The sequence below is a fragment of the Neomonachus schauinslandi genome, chromosome 6 (assembly GCF_002201575.2).
Source record: "Neomonachus schauinslandi chromosome 6, ASM220157v2, whole genome shotgun sequence".
In the NCBI taxonomy this organism is placed as follows: domain Eukaryota; kingdom Metazoa; phylum Chordata; class Mammalia; order Carnivora; family Phocidae; genus Neomonachus; species Neomonachus schauinslandi.
Genome location: NC_058408.1, coordinates 105,638,517 through 105,661,344, shown reverse-complemented (window position 1 = coordinate 105,661,344; position 22,828 = coordinate 105,638,517). Strand labels below are relative to the sequence as shown.

The following is a 22,828-nucleotide window of genomic DNA, read 5'->3' as shown; positions in this document are numbered from 1 at the left end:
CTTAACCAACTGAGCCACCCAGGCGCCCTAAAATTTCATTTTTTTTTAAAGGTGTATATGATCCAGGGAAGTGACCCATGCCCTCAAACAGTGTTTGGTAGGGTGTATTCCTATGGAACACCAGTCCCCTGGAGCTTTCACTGGTGTCCTATGCAAGGTGTTCTCTGGATGTAAAAAGGATTAAGAATTGCTGAGTTACACTCAGACAGGTGTCTGCACTGCAGGACTTCTCAGAGCCTTCCCTCTGGGACTCTGCACTAGCCACTCCAGGAGGGGACACAGTGTTTCCCAGTGTAGGCCATCAGAGAACACACATTCTTTTTCAGTGGAGTTCCGTGAAGAGTTGGTATTCTAAAGAACATGCGTTCAGAAATGCTGGTAGAGAGCTGCGGGTTCTGACTTGCAGGGTTGCCTGTGTGGAAGGTGCCTCCCGGCCTGGAAGGGCTGAGCTGTCCTCTTGCGCCAGTCACCCACACCCAGGCCTTATCGTCTGCATCTGGGAAATGAGGTGGTCAGACTAAATGATCGTTAAGGCCATGTTTATTTCTTATATGCTGTGGTTCTAGCGTTGTTTTGTTTTTATTCTTAAAAAAGAATGTAGCTTGACTGTGGAAGAAATACACTGTTATTTCCAGTAGAGCAGAAGGCATGAAGTCCTTAGATCAACTTGTGGTATTTGTAGAAGGCTGAGAAAAATTCCAGGTCCAGGGGCACCAGCTCCCCGTGACTTCCCTCTCTCAGACGTGCGGATGACCTCACTCGAAACTTCATGCTCGAGTGTCCAGGACAGCAGTGCTGCCTGGGCAGCTCCCCACCCCCACGTCCCAGCTGCCTCTCTCCCCCAGGTTTGAGGCGATCCACCATGAGCTGAACAAGGCCACGGCCCAGAACAAGGACCTGCAGTGGGAGATGGAGCTGCTGCAGTCCGAGATGACCGAGCTGAGGACCATGCAGGCAAAAATGGCAAAGGAGTCGGAGAAGTACAAGGAGGAGCGGGATGCGGTGTACAGCGAGTACAAGCTCATCATGAGCGAGCGCGACCAGGTCATCTCCGAGCTGGACAAGCTGCAGACCGAGGTGGAGCTGGCCGAGTCCAAGCTCAAGAGCAGCACGTCCGAGAAGAAGGCGGCCAGCGAGGAGATGGAGGCCCTGCGGCAGGTGCGCAGGGGGGCGGCTGGCCTCCCAGCCTCTGGGAAAGCGGCGTGAGTAGGGCTCTGGTGGCCGCGCTGTCCACATTGGCAGAGCGGGTGGCTTGTCCTGTTAGGCCTGCATGCTGGGTTATCGAGTGCCCCCTGGGTAGCTGCTGAGCTCACACTTGGGGCCCAGCTCCAGTGTGGGCTGCAGGGCTTGCAAAGGGAAGTCCAGCTGTGGGCGGGGCCTTGGAGCTTACAGCCACACAGGCAAGTCAGATGACACACACAGACATGCATGGACTCCGCGCATGGACACCCCACACCCAGCCCTTGGTTAAGTGATCGTAGATCAGCCTTGTGCTGACGGTCAGTGCACATCTCAAAGACTTGCTCATTGGGAAGCAAGAGCCCAAGGCCAAGTGCCCAAAGCCATCGATACCTTTGACCTTGTGAATGCAGAAGAGCACCCTCAGGGATGCCACACACACTGCCCCCACCGCGCCAAATAGCTGAGGAGTCTGCTCTTTAAAGGTCTGGGCTCCTGCTGGGAAGATGTACTAGGCTGAGCCCAAGGCCCTTCTAAAGCCTTGCTCCCTGGGGAACATGCCTCAGGGTCGGGGCTGGGGTCGAGTGGCATCAGAATCGGGCCACTAAGCTTGACTCCTGAGTGATCAGCAAGGAGTCTCTTTCCTACCTGAGCCACTTTGGCCTCATTGCTGACCTGATTTCCCCCCAAGTCCAGGTGTGCCCTGCTGGGGCTTGTATGGGCTCATGGATTCCTTCTATTTGAGATTCCCTTCCTGTCCTGTTGGTTGGTGCTGTGGCTCACCTTAGAACTGCTGAAATTAATGGCAGCAGACTTTTTTCCCACTGAAATAGTCCTCCACTCCTGCCTCTTCGTTCTGCTTGCTCTGCAGGTCAGTTACAATGCAGCCTTTAAGACTGGTCTGTGAGAAGTGAAAAGCAAGGTGTTAAAGGTCAGGCAGGTAGGCAGGGGGGCAGCGTGCATTAGACTGTTGCGGCAGAGCCCTTGGGACTAAGCCCGAAGCAGGGCTGACGCCCGAGGGGTGACTGGGGCCTGTGAGTCTCTCTGCAGACAGTGATGCCTCCTTATGCTCAGGCAGTGCTCAGGGCCATGGGAATGCAAGGGACAAGGGCTGTGCTTGGAGAGTGGCACTCCTCAGTTATGGGACCTCTTGCCTGTTTGGGCCTCGGTTTCCTCATCTACAAAATGGACACGAGAGCAGTGCCTCACGGGAAGCTGGGACCGTAGTTGTTTACTTTATCGTTAAGATGATGGTTATGCCCATCCAAGTCTCACTGCCCTGTTAGGATTGGAGTGAACCCTATGAAATTGTTTCTGTAGGCAAAAGGGGGCCAAATAAGAGCGATTTCATACAAGGGGAGTGAGACTTCTCCAGACCTTGAAGGAGAAACCCTCGTGAAAAGGAATAGGAGCGTGATGAGGGCATTTTTAATAAGCAAAGATAAAGTATTAGAACTTGGTCATCGTTCTAGAGAAACCATCCCCTCATTTTTACATTCCGACATCTGAGAGCTGAATTATTGGGGAAAATGTCTATATTAAATAAGGAAAACAAAACGGTGAAGCAGAAAACTCTGAGTCAGTCACTAAATGACACAGTCAGGGAGAACGTGTGACCCGCCCAGAAGGTGCTAGGCCAGCAGCCCCTGGGTTGTGGAGGTTCACCGTGCTCGGTGGCGGCGTGGAAGGGTTCCGGGCCTCCCACAGCGCCGGCAGCTGAGGGGGTCTGTCGTGTGTCCCCCCCAGGCCCCCCCGCCTTTTCCCGGCACTCCGCGTGCCCTTCCGCCCGGAGCCGGTTTCCGGGCCTTCGCAGGGGGCATTGGCTGGGTGTCAAGTGTGCCTGTCAGCTGAGGCAGGAATCTCGTCTAGGCACCGTTCCGAGTCAGCAGGCCAGAGCGGAGAAGCCCTGCTCCCACCCCGGCAGCTTCCAGAGCTGAAACCCTCGGCTCCTTCTCGAGTTTGTCTGGCTTTTCAGACAAGACCACGCCCCACCTGGCCAGAGGAGTCCATGTGTGTGGCCTTGGTCATGCTAGCCCTGAGGTGTGGTTGGGACGAGGCCCCTTGGGATTGACCTCATCTCTCTCCAGCAGCCGCCTCATGGTGGGGTCCGCTGAGGTGGGCCTTCCAGCCAGGCTGCCTCCCTGATCTCGCAACTGCCTTCATTCTGCTCAGCTAAGGAAGTGGTTCTTTTCTTTCTGACAGACCGTGCATCCGCTACACTCTTCCCTTCTCTTTGCTCCTCCCTCTTTCCTCTCTCACCACCCTCTGCCCTCTCCCCCCACTTCTCTGGAGTGGGTTGTGGTGAAAAAAGGGCTTCGGGGGGCCTGTCCAGGTCTTTGCCTGGCTCCGGACGCCGCCCTCTCTCCTGCTTGCCCTCTCCCCGAATGGGCATGTCCATGGGAGCTGCCCCGTCTGGGGCCCCTGTCCCAGCCTCTGGCCGCTGGCGACCGGGTGCGGTGAGGACTCACTGCCTTCAGGAGGGCGGAGGGACTGCCTGGGGCAGCTGGTGTCTGCCCCTGGGAAGCTGTGGGGCACTGCTGCCTGACTCAGAGGTTCTTCCAGATAACAAGTTATGTCCCAAGACCAGCGTCTCCACCAGAGCTCCTGTCCCGTGTCGTCACCTTCCTTCTGGCCCTGAATGCAGCTGTACCTCTGACGTCCGTGCTGTTGGTGGAGCTGAGCTCAGGCCGCGTGTGAGGGAGGGAGTACTGTTGGAGGTGGAGGACAAGCAGCAGGGGACCGGGAGGGCATCCCAAGAACATTCCCATATCTGGGGAGGGCCGTGAGATACTGCCCGGCTAGGAGAGACGGGCGTGCTCAGGGAGAGCTGTCTGCTCAGGGAGCACCGCCCTCTCCCTGGGACCCTGGTGTGCCTCCGCGGGGTCATTCTCGTTGGCTTCGGTGCCCGGGCCGGGTGCGTGTCTCATGAGCACCGGTCCCTGGCTTCCCGAGCCTGCGGCCCCCTGGATCACCCACGGCGGACGGAAGGAGATCTCGGGTGGTGCTGTTGCAGATTAAGACCTGCCACTTGGAGATAGCACAGTGTAGAGGAGGAAGCACTGAAGCAAGAATCGGGGGACCTGGAATGGAGTTCAGCTCCCTACTAACGGGCGGGGCCTGGGCCAGTCACTTCCTGGGCCCTGAGCATCCTCATCCGTGTTATCAGGATCTCCGCTCCCAGTTCTACTGTGCCTTTACGATGCCCCGTTGTTCTTCTCCCCTCTGAGTAAAACGAAGTCTTGTACTTCTCGTGTTTCTCATCTGGAAACGGTGTTTTGGGAGTGACTTCATTTTGGGGACCAACCATGGGGGCAGGGGGAGGTGGGGAGGGGAGAGCGTGGGAGCTGCCTAGCTCTGGTGCTGACCTCTCATGTCCCCCTTGTGGCCCTCACCTGGAGACGCTTATCCAGGGCCAAGTGGAAAGACCTTTCAGTGGAACCACATGGTAACACATTCCAAATATAAAACTGTATTAATATATTATAGAACACTGAGTAAAATGTAAATTTAAATAAATGTTATCATTAAACCTATTCTTTATCATAATAAATTCTTGACACCTTTAATAATAATAATCGGTTCTCAAAAAATAGCAAACTGAGCAAACCCCCAACACTGCATGAAAGGGGGAAAAGATCAGAACGGAAATAATTTTAATTGATCTTGAGAAATGTGGGATGTGAGCCGAGTGCACCAGCCACTGTCACTCTGGAGTTAAGGTGTACTTTCTGGGCAGACTTTTCTCCGGCTCCTGCTGACTCTTGACTCTACTTGAGAGATGCAGGGTGGTTGTAAGGTGACTCCGTATTTTCCTCTGTCTCCCCCTTCCTTGTCTCTTGGCTGAACCTCTGGGATCTCTCTGAGAGCACCTGAGCAGAGGTGGCATGTTGGGCTCACTGTGACAGGTGGGCCGTGGCTCCAGCAGGGACCTACTTGCTGTCTTTCTCTTCCTTCTTCCTACTGCTCAGAGGTGGGGGTCCCCGGCACACACACAGCAGAGCCTGTTCCTCTTGTGTCCTGTTCGTGTTTTGCCTCTGAAAGCATTTGAGCAGAAGCGGGAATGCCTCCTGCAGTAGATGCTCCCTTTGTTATTTTCCCCGCGTCATCTAAGGATTCTCGAGGCGCAGAGGGAGCTTTTCCCTATGAGTGCTTCTGAGAGTTGGATTCGAAACGGTAGCCAAGCATGTAATGCTTTGGGAGGTGTCAAGATGCAAATGTATCAGATTTCAGCTTTTTTTTTTTTTTTAAAGATTTTATTTATTTATTTGAGAGAGAGAGAATGAGAGACAGAGAGCATGAGAAGGAGGAGGGTCAGAGGGAGAAGCAGACTCCCTGCCGAGCAGGGAGCCCGATGCGGGACTCGATCCCGGGACTCCAGGATCATGACCTGAGCTGAAGGCAGTCGCTTAACCAACTGAGCCACCCAGGTGCCCCAGATTTCAGCTTTTTAAACAAACTGAGACACACAGGACTTCACCAGCAAAAATACTGGTGTATTTTCAGATTTAAAAATAACTCTGTATGCCAGAGCATAAAAATGAGTATTGCAGACCCAGGGGGTTGGGAATCATCATGATTGATGTCTGCACCTTTCACTGCATTCAGGCCTTGTGTCGTTATGTTTTGACAGGAGAGCTCTTTAGAGAGACGAGGTGGGCTGTCTAAGATAGGAGCATGCGAGTGGCAGGGAGGAGCCTGGGACAAGCGTTCCGGGGGAGGCGTTCTACCTGGGCCACGGAGACTGAGGCTGAGGAGGGGCTAGCGTTCTGGGACAGGCTCTGCAGGGCCGGGAGAGTTTGGACAGGACCCTACCTAGTGTCATTAGGTGTCTCAAGTGTGGCTGTGGGACAGGTAGTCCCAGGGGGTGCAGGCGCAACAGGGGTGTGTTGGGATGGGCTCAGGCTAGGATCCTGTGTTTCCCTCCATCCGGCTCCAGAGGGTTCGGCCCCAGCACCAGCTAGAGCGCACTTCTGGACCAGTAGGCTCAGTAACCACCCCTCTGCTTCCCCCTGACCCCACTAGATCAAAGACACAGTGACAATGGACGCGGGGAGAGCCAACAAGGAGGCCGAACTCCTTCGAAAGCAGTGCAAGGCTCTGTGCCAGGAGCTGAAGGAAGCCCTCCAGGAGGCGGACGTGGCTAAGTGCCGGCGGGACTGGGCCTTCCAGGAGCGGGACAAGATCGTGGCGGAGCGGGACAGCATCCGGTACGGGGAAGCCCTGGGCTGGCGTGGGCTCGTCTCCCCGTGCCGCACTGGGTTGGTGGGGAGGGTCAGAATCACTTGCCACGTGTCCTGATAAGATGGGAGTGACCTCGATTCCTCTCTTCTCACCTGAGCCTTGCTCCATTGAGTTAGAGGTGCCCATTATGTCTCTACTTCCCTTTTCATTTCACCCTCGATGTCTGCGTGTGCACTGTGTCTGGATGACACCCTCCCCCTGCCATGAAATGGTGCAAAGACAGGTTTCTTTCTTAGGGGACTTCTGATAAAATGGACATACCAAGAATGCATTCTTTCAGTTGTTATTCTGTGGGCACCTACTGTGTGCCAGGATCTTAGGTCCCTCTTACAAGGAGACCCTGGGAGAGAAACAACCTCCAAGGCTCCCAGACGGGTGTGATGCCCCCGCAGGGCCAGTGCTTGGGGGACCACGGGCAGCTTTGTTGGACAGGGCAGCAGGGGAGGGAGATAATATGGTTGGTGAATTCCAGGGCCACGGTCAGAGCTGTGATGGGGGCATGCAGGGGCGGGGCGGGGGGTGGGGGAACAGGCGGGGAAGTGTCCCTGGAAAGCATGACCTTCAAGTTAGAACTTAGGCCTGAGTGGGATTTTTCCAGGTGGAGGGCGGGATAGGCATGGCCATGAACAAAGGCGTGTGGTGTGCCCGGGGCAGGGGCATGCTTGTGGACTTGGGAGTTACAGGAGAGGTGGCTGACAGGGTTCCTGAGGGCAGGCTGTGGGGGCCTCAAGAAGGAAGCCCTCAGTATAGTCTTGATTCTTGGCAGGGAGAGAGCCATGAGGGTTTGTGGTGGTGCTTGTGATTTTCAGAAAGATCCCTTGTGGTTGTCGGGAGGAGAGACCACTATCTAGCAAGGCAGGTCAGGAGGTGAGGGTTCAGGGTGGAGGGGATTGGGGGCCATGGAGAGGTGGGGACCAGCCCTTAGGGCCTCCAGTGATAGGGTGCCATTTTGGGGGTGGCACAGAGCACACGCTCCCGTGCTGCCCAGTCCCCTGGCCCTACCTTCTCTGCGAATGGCTGAGGTGGTACTGGGGTCCCAGGAGCCACACGTCCTTTGGTGGGGAATTATCAGGCCTGCACTTTGCACCTGCACAGAGCTCAGGGCTTCAGAGATGCATGAGGCATGATTCTTGTCCGAGTGGGGAGCTCAATTTAGTTGTAGGGTCGGGGACAGCTCTAGAAAGGCCTGCATGTGAGTAGAGATGAGGCATGTGGTAGGTGCTGGAATCCAGGGACCTGCCAGATGGGCTGGGGCTGGGCTGGGCATTCACCCAGGCACATTGAGGGTGAAACAGTGGGATGAGCACTGAACGTTCAGAACCCGTTGCCCAGTAACTGCAGAGATGTCTCTTTTCCTGGATCTCAGTGTCTTCTCTGCCCCTCGATGGGGTTTGCCTGGGTGGCTTCACCTCTAGACTCTCCAATGCTCCCTCAGTGCATTTGAGGTGGGCACCTGGGGTATTTGGGGGCTGGGGCTGCAGTCCACTGTAGGCTGTGAGTCCTCTGCCACCTGCCCCTCACAGTGACCTCGGCCTCTGCCTCCTCTGCCAGGACACTCTGTGACAACCTAAGGCGAGAGCGGGACCGGGCGGTGAGCGAGCTGGCCGAAGCTCTGCGAAGCCTGGACGACACGCGCAAACAGAAGAATGATGTCAGCCGGGAGCTCAAGGAGCTCAAGTACGTGGGGGTGGGTGCCTGCCTGCGGGGAGCGTGGTGGCCCCTCTCCTGTCAGGGCCGGGACACCCTGCCTGCCGGCCCTTCACTCTGCCTCACTCTGTCAGTCTGTAGAATGGGTCTGAATGCCACCTCCGTGTTGTGAGTTAATGAGAAATTCTTAGACCATCACAGAAGATGAGCACGTGGAGGTGGGCAGGCACCATGTGCAAAGGCACATAGGAAGGAAGGTCTCTGTGCCTAGCCAATCCATTTGGAGACAGGCAAGCGTCTACTGTCCATTCATTCATTCATTCATTCCCTTTCTACCTCATTCATTCACCAACTCTACAAGGATTTACCGAGTGCCTGCTCTGGATGGGCCAGGCCTGTGGGAGGCCCTGGGGAAGCCACCAAACAGTGGACCAGGTCTCTACCCTGTGGGGCTCATAGCACATAGGAGGAGACAGACCACAGGTGGGTCAGACACAGCGACAGCTCCGTGAACAAGGTGCTGACATCATGATGCAGTGTTTGGAAAGCCCTCACCACTTTGCAGTCTATTCTGCCTGTCGTGTTGGGATGCCCATTCGGAAGAGACTGTTTGGGGTGTCAGACAGCCTCCCCTCGGTTACGGCACTGCACCCAGGATTGTGATTTGAGACTTGGTGACCCGAAGGGGTGGGGGAAGATACAAAGATCAGAGCTACAAAGGGAGATTGGCAGAACCCAGTAGCTGTCTCTGCAGGGTAGAAGCCGGGGCTCTCCGTTCTGTTAGGGTGGTGTAGGGCGGTGAGGAGCGTGAGTGTGAGCGTGCAAGCTGCACTTGCTGGAGCAGCGGCATTCAGACGGAGTGACAGCACCCCCCCCTCCCCATTCAGTAACTCTAACATGAGCCAACCAGCTTCATTTACTAGATAAAAACCCAGAACTTCTTGGGCTTGGGTGCTCTAAAGAAAATCTCCAGCTAAGAGGCAAAGTGATACACTCTCTCCAGGGACCCACCTTCTGTCTAGTAAGTGGTGGGATCAAATTAAGGTAAAGCCTGGTCCCTGGGGGCTTGAGCACGGGGCGGGGTGTCGGGGGGTCGGGGGGAGTCGTGCATTTTAATGGAGCTGGAATTGCCTGGAACTTCTAAGAAAGTTGAATTCCACTTGTTTGTTCAGCATATCTGAATCTGCCCCTCCTCTTTGTTCCGGTGCTGGTGAGGAAGCTCCCGGTCTGCAGAGACAGCAGACATGCCCCAGTGGGTGAGAGATGAGCAGGTGCAGTGAGCATTAAACACAGGGCTGGAGGGAGCTGTGTCCCGCAAAGGCGGCCTTGGGGCGCTGCCCTGAGGCTACATATACTTCTGGAGCTGGCCAGTGAGAGCACAGCCCAGACAAAGGTGTGGACCTGCGAGCGTGTCCACTCGAGCAGGAACCAGGAGGAGGTCACGAGTGTGCTGGGAGCCCAGCGGGTAGCGCTGATGAATTGGCAAGGTCATCTGGGCACAGGTTTTAGGACGAAGGACGTCAGGTGCAAGTCACTGGGGGATGGTACAAGGTTTCTGAGTCTTTTTTCATCTCTTAACTGGGTCTTTCTGAGAGCTTAAGTTTTTTATTTTGGTCAAGTCCAACTTACTGATTTTTAATTTTTAATTTTTAATAGATTGTATGGTGTATGAGAACCCTTAACCTTAACCCTACATCTAACGATTTTTTTTCCTGTATTTTCCTTTTAAACGTGTTAAAGCTTGACCTTTAACATTTCAACCTGTGATACATTTTGAGTTAATTTTCATGTGAGTCATGGTGTCTGGGTTGGGGTTCAGTTTTCTTGCTGTGGGTGTGTGGGTGCGCCCGCATCACTGGTTGAATGCTGTTCTTCTTCAGCCGAAGTACTTTTGTACCTCTTGTACCTTGTGGTAATTTCTGGACTCTTCATTCTGTCCCAGTGATCTCTGTGTCTGTCTTCCTGGCAGTTCTACACACTCTTGATTACTGGAGCTATAGAAAAAGTCTTAGAATCGAGTAGAGTGATTCCTCCCACTTAAGTAGTTTTTCATTTTCAAATTGTTTTAGCTCTTCTAGTTCCTTATCTTTCTTTCCCTCTGCATTTTACAATAGTCTCGTCTCTATCCACAAAAAGTCTTGCTGGCAATTCCTGAGGAGTTGCATTAAACCTCTGGATAAATTTGGGACGAATTTGGGTCTTTTTTGAAAAAACCTCTTTGAAAACCCACTGATATCTAGGAAGCCCTGCCTGGCATTCTGCTCCAGATTTATTGGGAAACTGGCATGAAGTCCAAGAGCAAAAGGAGCCCCATTTAGCTTTCATGGTGACCTTCGCCTCCCAGGGGACCATCGCCATGGCTCTCTCTGTTCCTAGGGAGCAGATGGAGTCCCAGTTGGAGAAGGAGGCCCGGTTCCGGCAGCTGATGGCCCACAGCTCCCACGACTCGGCCATCGACACAGATTCCATGGAGTGGGAAACGGAAGTTGTGGAGTTCGAAAGGGAGACGGTGAGCTGCCTAAATGTCTTTTCTCCCCTGCTGTCCTGACTGGGACACTTTGGATGGGGTGGGAGAGAATGGCCCCCTTGTGGGGTTCCCAGGTTCATGGCTGTCAGTTTTGGGGCTGCGGCTTTTCTTCCCAGGGTGCATGCATCCTTTCCCTGCAGTTGTCCACGTCAGCTTCCGGCGGGTTGGTCCCCGTGGCCTCTGCAGCGGCAGATGCTGGTGTGGTGCGTGGAAGGCAGAGGGCAGAGCAGAGCCCTTCTGCGGGGACAAGTGTCCGCAGTGGCTGAAGGGGCCGATGGTAGTTGCCCCTGGGCTTCATCCTGGGGACCGAGTGCCCCGTCCAGCGTGGTGAAGGGGCGGTGCTCACAGTGGAGCGAGTAGCTTGAGGTTTAAGAGCCACAGGTTTCTAATCACTGCTGTGTAAAATGCGTGTGCTTCTCTCTTGACAGGAGGGTATTGACTTGAAAGCGCTTGGGTTCGATATGGCAGAAGGTGTGAATGAGCCTTGTTTGCCTGGGGACTGTGGGATATTTGTCACTAAAGTGGACAAAGGAAGCATTGCTGACGGCCGCTTACGGTAAGAGGAGGAGGCCCAGGCTCCGGAGGGAAGGGGGCTCCTCCGACCCATTGCGAAGGACCCAGAGAGCCAGGTGGCGGTTAAAGGAGTGCACCCTGGGGTCTGAGGGCCTAGCAGTCTCAGGCCTGCAGGCTCAGCTGCTAACATTGTTCTTAAAGGAGACTGTGATTCACTGGCGCCTGTGATCTGACCATTCCTCAGGCCCCAGGTGCTGCCGCTCACTTATCTAGGTAGGAAAGGGCTCAGGTGTGGTATGTGCAGGAGTGTAGGGTGTGCATCGCATGCCCATTCCATGACAGAGTAATGATAATAAAGTACTATTTGCTAAGTACTGGCTTAAGCCCTTTGTATAATCAATTCATTAATCTTTAAAATCCTGTGAGGTAGGTACTGTAGTGCTCTTGCCCCATTTTACAGATGAGGACACTGAGGTCCGGAGGAGGTAGGTCACACGGCTAACGAGTGGTAGAGCCGGGATTTGCACCCAGGCAGTCTGGCTCCAGCCTCTGTGAGTGTAGCCATTTGACCATCCTGAAGAGGAAATCTGTCCGAGTGTGTATGTGGGGCACCCACTTTCTGCCCCTCCTCTCCCAAACTGGAGCGGTGGGGCCTGCCCGCTGGTCCCAAGGCCTGTGAGGGCACTGAGCTGGCTCTGCCCCTCCTCAGGGTCAATGACTGGCTGCTGAGAATCAACGACGTGGACCTCATCAACAAGGACAAGAAGCAGGCCATCAAGGCCCTCCTCAACGGGGAGGGGGCCATCAACATGGTCGTGCGGCGGAGGAAGTCCCTGGGCGGGAAGGTGATCACACCACTGCACATCAACCTGAGTGGACAGAAAGGTAGTGGGCCCGCAGAAGTGGGCGGAGCGCCCCAGATGGCAGGGCACCCCTTCCTTGTGCAGAGGGGAGATGTGCGTTTTTGGGTGTGTTGTTCCAGGGGCCTTGATGCTGCTTAAATGCAGTGTGTGTGTTTCCCTGGCAGGGGGCTGTCTGGGTCCCGGGTCTTGCTGGTCTCCCGAGTGTTCGATTCACCCGAGCAGAGGTGACTGAGCCCTTGGGGGGTCCGACCTGCCCTGGGTGCTGGGATGGGCAGGTTGCAGTCTGCTAACTTTCCCTTCAGAAGTTTATCTCACAAAGACGAGGTGGGACAACCAGAGGGCCAGGCGACCAGGGCCGGGGTTAACTGGGGACTGCCCGTGTCTGCCCTCTGTGGTTTTCGCAGACAGTGGCATCAGTCTGGAGAATGGTGTGTTTGCCGCCGCAGTGGTGCCTGGAAGCCCGGCCGCCAAGGAGGGGTCCCTTGCTGTGGGAGACAGGATCGTGGCGGTAAGCCTCAGGGCCGGGGCTGTCTGCCCCACGTGGACGGTTAGATGACATCTGGGAGGCTGAACACGAAATAATGAACAGAGTTTTCACGTTCACCTTGTTCTCTAATGTGAACAAACATTTTTTCCAGATAGTGTGTTTCTATTTATAGTAGAAAATCAGGAAATACAAAGAAGGTTTAGGAAGAAAATAAGAATCCCACTCATGGCAACCACCTTACAGATAACCTTTATGAACATTTGAACTCATGGCAACCACCTTACAGATAACCTTTATGAACATTTGAAATATATTTCTGTACAGTCTTTATTCTACACATGAATGTATATTTACATCAGTATTTTTTAAAGATTTATTTATTTGAGAGAGGGAGCGCGTGCGAGAAAGCGTGCATGTAGGGGGAGGGGCAGAAGGCGAGCATCTCAAGCAGACTCCCCACTGAGCAGGGGCTTGATCTCAGGACCCTGAGTTCACAACCTGAGCTGAAACCAACAGTCAGATGCTTAACCGGCTGAGCCACCCAGGCACCCCTATTTATACCAGTTTAAAAAAGAAGATATCTCTGATTGATTGATTTTTACTTTTTTGTATGTGATTTTTAAGAAAAAACTTTTTTATTTAACATTATATCCATTTATTTTTAAATTTCTTTTTTAATACCAGAGTAAGACGTATGTGTCATAAAATATTCAGGCGATACAAAAATGTATAAAGTGGTAGTCTGCTCTTTTCCCTTTAATCCTGCCCCTGGAGAAAAATCTCTGCCCCCCCCCCCCCCGCACCCCCCTCGCATTGTAAGATGTGCTCCCAGCCAGATCATGAGTGCTCATACAAATCTTTATACACAGATAAATTTTATGGGCTTTGTTTTCTTTTTAAGTTATAATAGTGGGATCATCCTGCTATTCCACATCATGGATAGCTTTCCAAGTTGACCCTCAGTACTTTTATCCACCTAATGGTGTTCTGATGTTTGGTTGTCTGTAGTTGAAAGCACGCCCCCTTGTGGACATATACATTGTTTTCATTTTCTGCCACTGTACTTCACCTGTGTGCACAGCCCTTTTGGGGACACCAAATGGCATCCCTGGTGACCAAACCCCCAAAACGCTGTGAGATTATGGAGCCTAATTTAGTATCTCTAACTGATTCATTAAAGTGGAAGTCATGCACGTCCCCCAGCACACACACACAGTCCCAGTTGTACAGAAGGCACACATGACCATAACTCTTGCTCTGGTTCTAGACCCCCTTCTACCAGTTCCCACCCCGATGGCAGCGATTGTTAACAATGTATTCTGGTCCTACCCGCGCCCCCCCCGAAATATTAAAAACATTTGAATCTGCTTTCCTCTTCTCCTCCCCTCCCCCTCCCCCCTGCCCTCCCTTCCCCTCCCCTCTCCTCTCCTCTCTTCTTCTCCACCCAGATGGGATCATAATAGACTGAACTGCTAACCTCATTTCTTGTTTCCCACAGCCTGCCCTGAAGGTTGTTCCGTAGTCACATCGTTAGATCTGCCTAGGTCATGTCAGTAACTAATTAGTTGCTTATTCCTTAGTGGTGGCCATTCACCAGTCCCCCCGATGGACAGTCAGGACATCTTTGCTTTTACGAGTAGGGCTGCAAGGCCACCGTTACATCTGTCCACAGGACCCACGGGAGTGTGCCCCGGCGTGATTTCCCCGTGGGGGGCGGATTGCGGGATCTACGGGCATCAGCATTTAACAGTTGACGTGATCTCTCCCCCTGTGGTCAAAGAGATCATGGCCTTTTCGATCCTACCTGCAGAGGGTGTGGGAGCTCATTGCTTCTCATCTTTGCCAGTGTTTTTCAGATTTCGGGGGATGCCAGAATTTGAAAGCAATATGGCCATTGTGAAAAAATTTTAAGATGTGGATAAGTTGTAGAAAAAAAACAACCAAATGAATCAGTCCATCACCCCAAAATAATCACTCTGCCTATTTTTTTTAACTTTTGATTTTGAAATAATTAGAGAAATAATTCGGTTATGACATTAAGTAAATACTATTGAAAAATAGATAAAGTGGCAGCGGTAGTATGGGGAGGTCCTATGTACCTTTCATGCAGTTTCCCCTGACGGTTACATTTATGTGACTATGTAATATCCAAACCAGGCAAACAGAGTCGTGCATGTGTAGCTCTGTGTCATTTTATTATCACGTTTTAAGTAACAACAACAACAAAATTAAGATACAGAGCTATTCCACGGGCGCAAAGATCTCCCTCTTGTTACCCCTTGATAGAGGCATCCATAGCCCTGCTCTCCATTCCCCATCCATAACCCTTGGCAACTAATTTGCTCTCCATCTGTATAATTTTGTCACCTCAAGAGCCTTATCTAAGTTGAATTGTATGGTATATGACCTTTTGAGATTGGCTGTCCCAGCATGATCCCGTGAGACCCATCAGGTGGCTGGGGGTACCATTAGCATGTTCTTTTTGCTGCTGGGCAGCATTCCATGGTCTGGATGCATCCCAGTCTCACCATTCACTGTTGCGCATACGCTTCTTTAAAAGATGGGAACATATCTGAGAGAAATGTGGACAGAGGTGTAGGCCTATGGGATTACGAGAATCTTTGTGAACAGGAATGATAACATCTCATCTCACCTGACACTTAACAGTTTACAAAGGCCTTCCACACCATGATCTCCTTTTTAGGCTCCTGACCTGGGGTCAGGCGTGTTTATCTTCCATTCTGTGTGTGAAGGAGCTCTGAGCCGTGGCCATGCCTCACGCGGCAGCCAGCTACAGAGCCTGGTCATTCCCCATGACTGGGACCAGACAGGCACCTCCCCCTAACGTGATTTTAAGGCTGTGTGTTTTGTTTGCCTTGGAAGCCGCTTCACTGGATTTCTCAGGCCTTATTGGGGAGGGGCTTTCTCTCCTTTGCCAACTCCAGACTTGGGCCCCTTACAGAAGAACCAGGCCCACCGTCCAGAACAGGCTGGTAGAGACCCTGACCTGGTGGTGGGCCCGATGGCTCTCTGTTTGGCCCTAGATCAATGGCATTGCACTGGACAACAAATCTCTGAATGAGTGTGAATCTCTGCTACGTAGCTGCCAGGACTCCTTGACCCTCTCCCTCCTGAAGGTAAGGACCCCCACCCAACACCGGCTCTGCTCTCATCGGCTGTGGGGCAGGCAAAGTCTCACCTCCATATACCTGAGCTGCTACTCTGCATCGCTGGGAGTCCTTGAAAAAAAAGGTATTAATTTACAAAGTGCAGGGTGTGCATGGACCCTGACTGGATCCTGGTTTAAAAAGAAAAGCGAAACAAGACATGAGGGACATTTTGAGGACAGTGGTATACATTTGAATCTGAACTGAATAATGAGGTGATCTTAGAGACTCGGGCACACTTTGGGGTGTGTGTGGCCCGTTGCTGACCCTCCCCCACCCCATGGGGACCGCGCTCGTGGGCAGCGCCTGGTTTTGCGGTCTTACCCACTCTTTCTCACTCTCTGCGATCCCCACGTAGGTGTTCCCTCAGAGCTCCTCATGGAGTGGCCAGAACATCTTTGAGACCATCAAGGACTCTGATAAGATGCTGAGCGTCCGAGCCCACGGCCCCGAGGTCCAGGCTCAGAATAAACGGAGCTTGTTACAGCACAATAACTCCACGCAGACGGACATCTTCTACGCGGACAGGCTGGAGGACAGGAGGGAGCTGGGCCCCCCGGGAGGCAGCAGCTCCTTCCTGCACAAGCCGTTCCCTGGGGGACCCTTCCCAGTGTCCCCCCAGGCCTGTCCCAGCGCCTCTGAGCGCAGCCTGAGCTCCTTCCGCTCAGACACCTCTGGGGAGCGTGGCTACGGGCTGGTGGATGTGCGCAGCCGGCGACCACTGCTGCCCTTCGAGACCGAGGGGGGTCCCTGTGGGGCGGCAGAGGCCCCCCTGGATAAGGCAGACCCCGAAGGCTCCAGCAGCGGCGGGACCTGGCCCAAGGCCGTGCTGGGCTCCACAGCAGGGCCCGAGAAGCTCTCTGTTTATAAGAAGCCAAAGCAAAGAAAGTCTATCTTTGACCCTAACACTTTCAAACGCCCCCAGACTCCCCCCAAAATAGACTACCTGCTCCCTGGCCCTGGGTCTGCTCACTCCCCCCAGCCCTCCAAGAGGATGGGGCCTCTGACGCCCCCAAAACCTCCCAGGAGGAGTGACTCCATTAAGTTCCAGCACAGACTGGAAACCAGTTCCGAGTCCGAGGCCACTCTGGTGGGCAGCTCCCCGTCCACCAGCCCCCCGAGCGCACTGCCCCCTGACGTGGACCCCGGCGAACCCACGCACACCTCACCCCCTCGCAAGGGCAGGGTCCGCATTGCTTCCAGCTACTACCCTGAAGGGGATGGGGACTCCTCCTACCTGCCTGCCAAGAAGTCCTGTGACGGGGACCTCACCTCCCAGAAAATGGACGAGCTGGGGCAGAAGCGCCGTCGCCCCAAGTCCGCTCCTAGCTTTCGGCCGAAGCTGGCTCCTGTGGTGATTGCTGCTCACTTCCTGGAGGTGGGGCTCAGCCTCAGGGTGGGGACGGGGCGAAGGCACGGGGAGGGGCCCTGAGCTGGTGTCCCCAGCGTCGTGCTTAGCCCTGGCTCCTTTGCCTTTGCTCTAAGCACCTGTCCGAGGAAAAGGGGAGTGGGGTGGCCGGTGGATGCCGGTGGGAAGGAGCCTTCCTTAGGAGACTGGAAAGGGATGGGTAGGGGGGTATGCATGTTAATGGCATATGATGCCAAGACAGGAACATTTTCTTGGCTGTGGTGTCTGATTTGCTTTTTCATCAAGAAGCTTTTGAACTCGCACAACAAAAGCAAGGGACACGGACCAGCCTGGAAGGGTCCGGGGGGACCAAGGTAGTGCCTGGGAATCTGTCGGCTGGCAGCAGGAGGCTGGTCCATGTCCGGTGGGCTGGTTTTGGTGGGTGCTGGGTGCTGTAGTTGTCTCCAGATGGGAGCTGGAGACCACATCCATACGACTCTGCAGACGAAGACCCTCACCCAGCCATGCAGGTTTTGAGGAGCCGTTACATACATGTGCCTGACGCACTCACGCATTCCGCGTCTTTACCCAGTTTGTTTACTTGAGAGACCAGGTTCTTTCTCTGTGGTTTTCTTCCAGAGTAGTGTCGAAGGAAGTTCTTCTCTTCCGGTTGCTTGAGGCAACGTGAATGAGCAGTGACCTCTCCTGACTGTCACGTCGTGTGTCCGAGTGGGCGAGCTAGTGCTTAGGGGACAGACCTGCAGACACCTGTGCATGTCCATTTCCGGCCACTGTCTCTTGTCTTGGGTCCTGCAGGAGCAGAAGTGCATCCCGGCCAGTGGAGAACTCTGCCCAGAGCTCCAGGAATGGTCCCCATACTCGCCGGGGCACTCCAGCCGGCACAGCAACCCCCCATTCTACCCCGGCAGGGCATCTGTGGGTGAGTCGTCGGGGCGGGGAGGAGGGTCCATGGTGGGCTCGCAGGGCTGCTCGCTCCTGGGGAGAGTGGAGGTGGTCACTTCAAGGTGCCTCTGTGTGTCCTCAGCCCAGAGGTCAAGAGAACTAGGAATGGCTGCCCTGTCTGGGATGTTCAGTCTTGTATCAGGGACATTTCTTAGCTTTTCAGGGCCCCTTTTTTCCATAGCAACCTGAGAAATAGGAAGCAATAAAGCAAGTTCTCCCATCTTACAGATGGAGAAAGCCAAGAGCTTGCACAGGTCTGGGGCTGGCTGGGTGCTTTGGGGTGATTTTTCTTACCCAGCCCATTTCTAGGCACTGTACCCCGGAGCATGACCCCGAGCACCACTGTGAGCTCCATCCTGAGGAACCCCATCTACACCGTGCATAGCCACAGGGTCGGCCCTTGCAGCTCTCCACCTGTGCCCAGAGAGGTCGGCCCCCAAGGTTTGCATCCCAGGTATGTGAAGTCACCTCATACCTTCCTGCACCCTGGGCGGCCAAGCCCCTGGGCACATGAAGCCACTGGTGCACAGAGTGGCCCACAGGCAGAGAAGTGTCCTTGCCTAGCCGGGAAGGGGCCGGTTAGAGCAGTGCTGGGGCCCCAAGAAGAGTGTACGCTAAGGATGCTCTCTTCATTCCTAGCATGGAGCTTGAAGAGGTATTTAAAGAGAGAGAGAGTGATGGCAGCTGGTGCTTAAGTGCTCACATGCCAGGCACTGTGCTGGGACCCTTGTAAACCTCATCTCGTTCAATGGCCACCACAACCTCGTGAGCTAAGGACTGTTGTTGGCTCTGTTTTATGGATGAGAAGACTGAGCCTTAAAAGGTGAACAGACTGGCTCAGGGTCACCCATTCATTCATTCAGTTGTTTGGCAAATTTTAATTGAGCACCTACTACATGGCATGGAGTTTTCTAGTTCCAGAGGGATATAGAGTGGAGAACTAAATCAACTAAACTAGGTGCTTTTCATGGGGCATTTATGTTCGAGTGTGGGAGGCAGACGGACGAGACGGGGTGGTACCACGTGGTGCTGGGTCGCTCTGAAGACCACAGGGCAGGGTGGCCAGCTAGGCTGTGGACGAGGATGGAGGGGAGGGCCCTGGGAGGAGCGGAGGGGGGTGCTTCCAACATCGGGAGGCTGAGAAGAAGCCAGCCGCGCAAGACCTGGGTGAAGTCCCCAGGAAGGAGGGCTGTAGGAGCCACAGACACCTGGGAACAGTGTGCTGGGCTCTGGGACAGAGTAGGGGAGCATGCCTGGGCACAGTAGGTCAGGAAGAGCACACAGGCTATAGGGCACGGATCCTATAGGGCCTGCGACCATGATGTGGAGTTGGGATTTTTTTCTAGTCTGGGCTTTAGGCAGGGAAGAGACAGTCTCATGACACACCTAGACGAGGACATTGTTGGGTCTGATCGTAGGCCTGCCCGAGGTGGGTGAGGCCTGGGCTCTCTGCCCTCCAGTGTCCCAGGCAGCTGTCCTGAGCGAGGTGTGCAGGTCCCCGTCCGAGGTCCTCGGTGCCCATCCAGCCTCTCCCGCCCATCCTGGAGGAGAGGCTCCACTTCTCTGGGCCCGGACAGGGTTCAGAGCCTGTTTTTCCCGGCGGAAGCCCTTGCTCCCGGTGAGCCCAGTCCTGGTGCCGGGCTGAAGTGTGCCACTCCTCTACAGGCACAGCAGGACCTTTCTCTGTGGGCAGGGCCCTCGTTGGATGCGGCCTGTGAGCGTGGCAGTCGCTCTTCCCACCTAGTGGCGAGTGGCTTCTGTGGCTCAGGGAGGCCTGGCCCAGGCCTGCTGCTTGTTTCTCCCCAGTGGCCGTGTCCAGGCCTGGTGTTCCTCTCGAGCGCCTCACATGTCTGGTTTTCTCGCAGCGTCCAGCACCAGGGACGCCTGAGCCTGGACCTGAGCCACAGGGTTGGCAGTGACTACTCAGATATGAGAGCCTCCCACGGGTCCAACTCTCTGCCCTCCAGCGCCCGCCTTGGTAATGGTACCGCTAGAGCCTTCTCACCATAGCGGGGCACTAGCCTTGTTTCCCTCTCTACCTGCATCCTCATGGCCAGACTTCCAGGTGGCCTGCCCACCGGACCCTTCTCTGCTTCTGGGGCCGAGGTTGGCCCCACACTGCTCTGGGAGCCTTCTCCTTCAGCCTTCTGTGTCTCTTAGGCTTTCCCTGGCAGCCATGCGGCTATTCCAGGGGACCCCTGGGCCCTCGATTCTCGCTTCCTGTCCCTGAGCCTGTCCATGAGCCTGTCCATGATTCTGGGGGTTTGTAGTGCTGTTCATGTGTGGGAAATGCAACCCAGAGGTAGAGACCAGCAGTTACCTCATAAAGAGACTCAGGTGGCACCACTTCCAGCCACGTGGAGTGGAAGCAAGCAGTCCCCTCTGTCACTGAGATTCGTGTGATCCTGTTCTGGAGCAGTCCAGACCCGCACAGTTCACTCAGATCACTGGGTACTGAGTATCTGCTTTTCTTGACCGGTTCACACTTAGGCCCCCTTGGGGATACGTGGCAAGGCCGCTTTGCATTTGTCATGACTGTGCTTCTTCCCTAAGTACTAACGTGGTGGCGAGGGAGTGAGGTCAGTGTTTAATCACGTGCCTGAAGTTTTGTCTCCTCGTGGAACTGTAGGGTCTTCGAGCAACTTGCAGTTCAAGGCGGAACGCATTAAAATCCCGTCAACACCAAGATACCCCCGATCCATTGTGGGCTCCGACAGAGGTGAGAACTCGCACTCCCGTCCTGGCCTGCCGGCTCGCACTGGTCTCGTGGTGCAGCGGCTGGGCACAGCGTGTAACCTCCTCCTCTGCTCAGCCGGTCCACGCAGGCTGGTTGAGCCTGGCTGTCAGGCCTGGTGACGTGGGGCTAGATAGAAAGGCCATGCAGAGCCCAGCCCCCGAATTCGAGGCCATGTGGTGTGGCCGCCGCGTGGAGCCACGTGCCTGGGTTGTGCCTCCCTCTTGGTCTGGGCCGTGGGGGAGCGGAGATGCGGATTGCAGAGCCTGAGTTCCTTTGCACCTCTCCCGACAGGTTCGTTGTCACATTCGGAATGCAGCACGCCTCCACAGTCCCCCCTGAACATCGACACCCTGTCCTCGTGTAGTCAGTCGCAGACCTCAGCCTCCACGTTGCCCAGAATTGCCATCAACCCTGTGGCCCTCGGGGACCGGAGGAAGGACAGGTGAGCACTCCTGAGCATCTGTCCCATGGGCACGGCAGTGGGTGGCACATCCCTACAGCAGGCCAGGGCTTGGTTGAGGGAGTGGGCTTGTTGGTAGAAGCAGCAGGTGCATTGGAGGGTTCCAGCTGAGTCGATCCCAGGGCGAGACCTCTCTGCTTCGGGTCACCTAGCGTTCTCTGGCGTGCCGCCTCAGCCCTTCACAAGGAAGCCCCGCAGGTGCGTGGTGCCAGGAGGTGGGGTGCACATAGACGGCGAGGTGAGGAGCCGGGTAGGCTCCTTCCACAGAATGTCCACGGGAGGGGCTGAGCTGCAGCAGATGATGCTGGGGGCCACCTGGCCGAGATGATGTGGTGGCACCATTCACTGCTTCCCTGACCCCTGATTAAGCACTTTCTGTGTGTTAAGTCATGAAATGCTCACAGTGACCCTGTGAGCATCGTGCATAGTCATCATCGTCATCATCATTGGTTCTCTTTTACAGATAAGGAAACTGAGGCCAGAAAGTTGGTGTGACCTATCTGTGGTCACATGGCTGGTGATTGGCCTACCTTCCTTAGAATCAGGGCTCGTTCTTATTCTTTGCTTTTTGGCTCCAGAACACAGCTGCATCACTTGTCCCCCTCATTCCCAGGCTTTTTATTGTGAAATAAAACGTACCAGAAAAAAATGTATGTAAAAGTATAGCTTAGCCATTTATTAGTTCGTTTTGAAACGCTGGCCAATCTGCTGAGATTTCGGGTTAACTTGAGGCTAATGTCAGTCCAGACGGTTGGACCCCATCCTCTAAGGGGTCCCTCTCTCCCCCCAGAAGCTCCACACCCCTCACCCACTTCTGCTGTTTCAGAGTTGAATTTACCAGATCATATTTATAGTTAAGAGGTCCTGTCTAGATTGTCAATCTTCAGGGGATCTGATTAAACTGGAACTTGCTTTTACTTAATCACTTAAGAGGAATGGAGCCACTCCTGTCCACTCAAATCCAAAATGCTGAAGGCCCTCATTTCTGAGCCATGGAAGGAACCCTGCAGGGTGGGCTCTGCATTAAGAAAATCATTTGACTTGAAAAATCTGAATTTGTAAGACAACCTAACAGGTACCCTGACAACCATTGAATATTAACTGGAGCCCAGAAGTGCACCTGGGCCCGTAGGGGAAGCAGGTGCAATTCATGTGGAAATGTCTCACCCACGTGATGCACATGGGAACACAAACCTGCACCAAGTCCCCGGGTCGGGGGGGTTGTTTTACTTGACCCCAGCTCAGGTCACTGAGCAGCAAGGTCTTCCGCCAACTCAAGTGGGTTCCTTAGAAGCAGAGAGGGCCTGTCCCCTGCCATCAGGTATCCCATAGTTAGCTCCTACAGCGTGCAGAGAACTGGGAGCTGCTCTGGGGAGAGGAGGGTGTCCGCGTTCCTGCCTTCACGGTGCTTCTGATCTAGTCAGAGGCGTACAGTTTAATGTGTGTGACTTGACTGAAGGGAAAACAGCTTCTTCCCCCCGATTCTAACGTACATTATCATGTAACTTCTTATTAGAGGAAACTGGGAAGATAGAGGAAAGTAGAAAGAAGAAAAGTCACATATAATCTCTTCAGTTGCTGTTCCCCTTTTGTTAAGCATGTATATATGTGTATGTGTGTGTGTGTGTGTGTATATATATATTTGTTAAGCATATATATATATATATATATATATATATATATATATATATATATA

General features: G+C 54.1%; 1 protein-coding gene across 6 annotated transcripts in view; it reads left to right on the top strand.

The window, feature by feature from the left end:
* Window positions 1–22,828, top strand: part of DLG5 (discs large MAGUK scaffold protein 5) — a 213,866-nt gene that overhangs the window by 76,712 nt on the left and 114,326 nt on the right. For all 6 annotated transcript variants that reach the window (XM_021700052.1, XM_021700051.1, XM_021700049.1 and 3 more), the window contains exons 7-20: window positions 846–1,158; window positions 6,202–6,386; window positions 7,972–8,097; window positions 10,444–10,576; window positions 11,023–11,150; window positions 11,817–11,992; window positions 12,375–12,478; window positions 15,502–15,594; window positions 15,983–17,002; window positions 17,789–17,912; window positions 18,245–18,389; window positions 19,801–19,913; window positions 20,565–20,654; window positions 20,964–21,114. In XM_021700052.1, coding sequence (XP_021555727.1) covers window positions 846–1,158; window positions 6,202–6,386; window positions 7,972–8,097; window positions 10,444–10,576; window positions 11,023–11,150; window positions 11,817–11,992; window positions 12,375–12,478; window positions 15,502–15,594; window positions 15,983–17,002; window positions 17,789–17,912; window positions 18,245–18,389; window positions 19,801–19,913; window positions 20,565–20,654; window positions 20,964–21,114 — 2,901 coding nt within the window. The remainder of the gene's footprint in view (window positions 1–845; window positions 1,159–6,201; window positions 6,387–7,971; window positions 8,098–10,443; window positions 10,577–11,022; window positions 11,151–11,816; window positions 11,993–12,374; window positions 12,479–15,501; window positions 15,595–15,982; window positions 17,003–17,788; window positions 17,913–18,244; window positions 18,390–19,800; window positions 19,914–20,564; window positions 20,655–20,963; window positions 21,115–22,828) is intronic.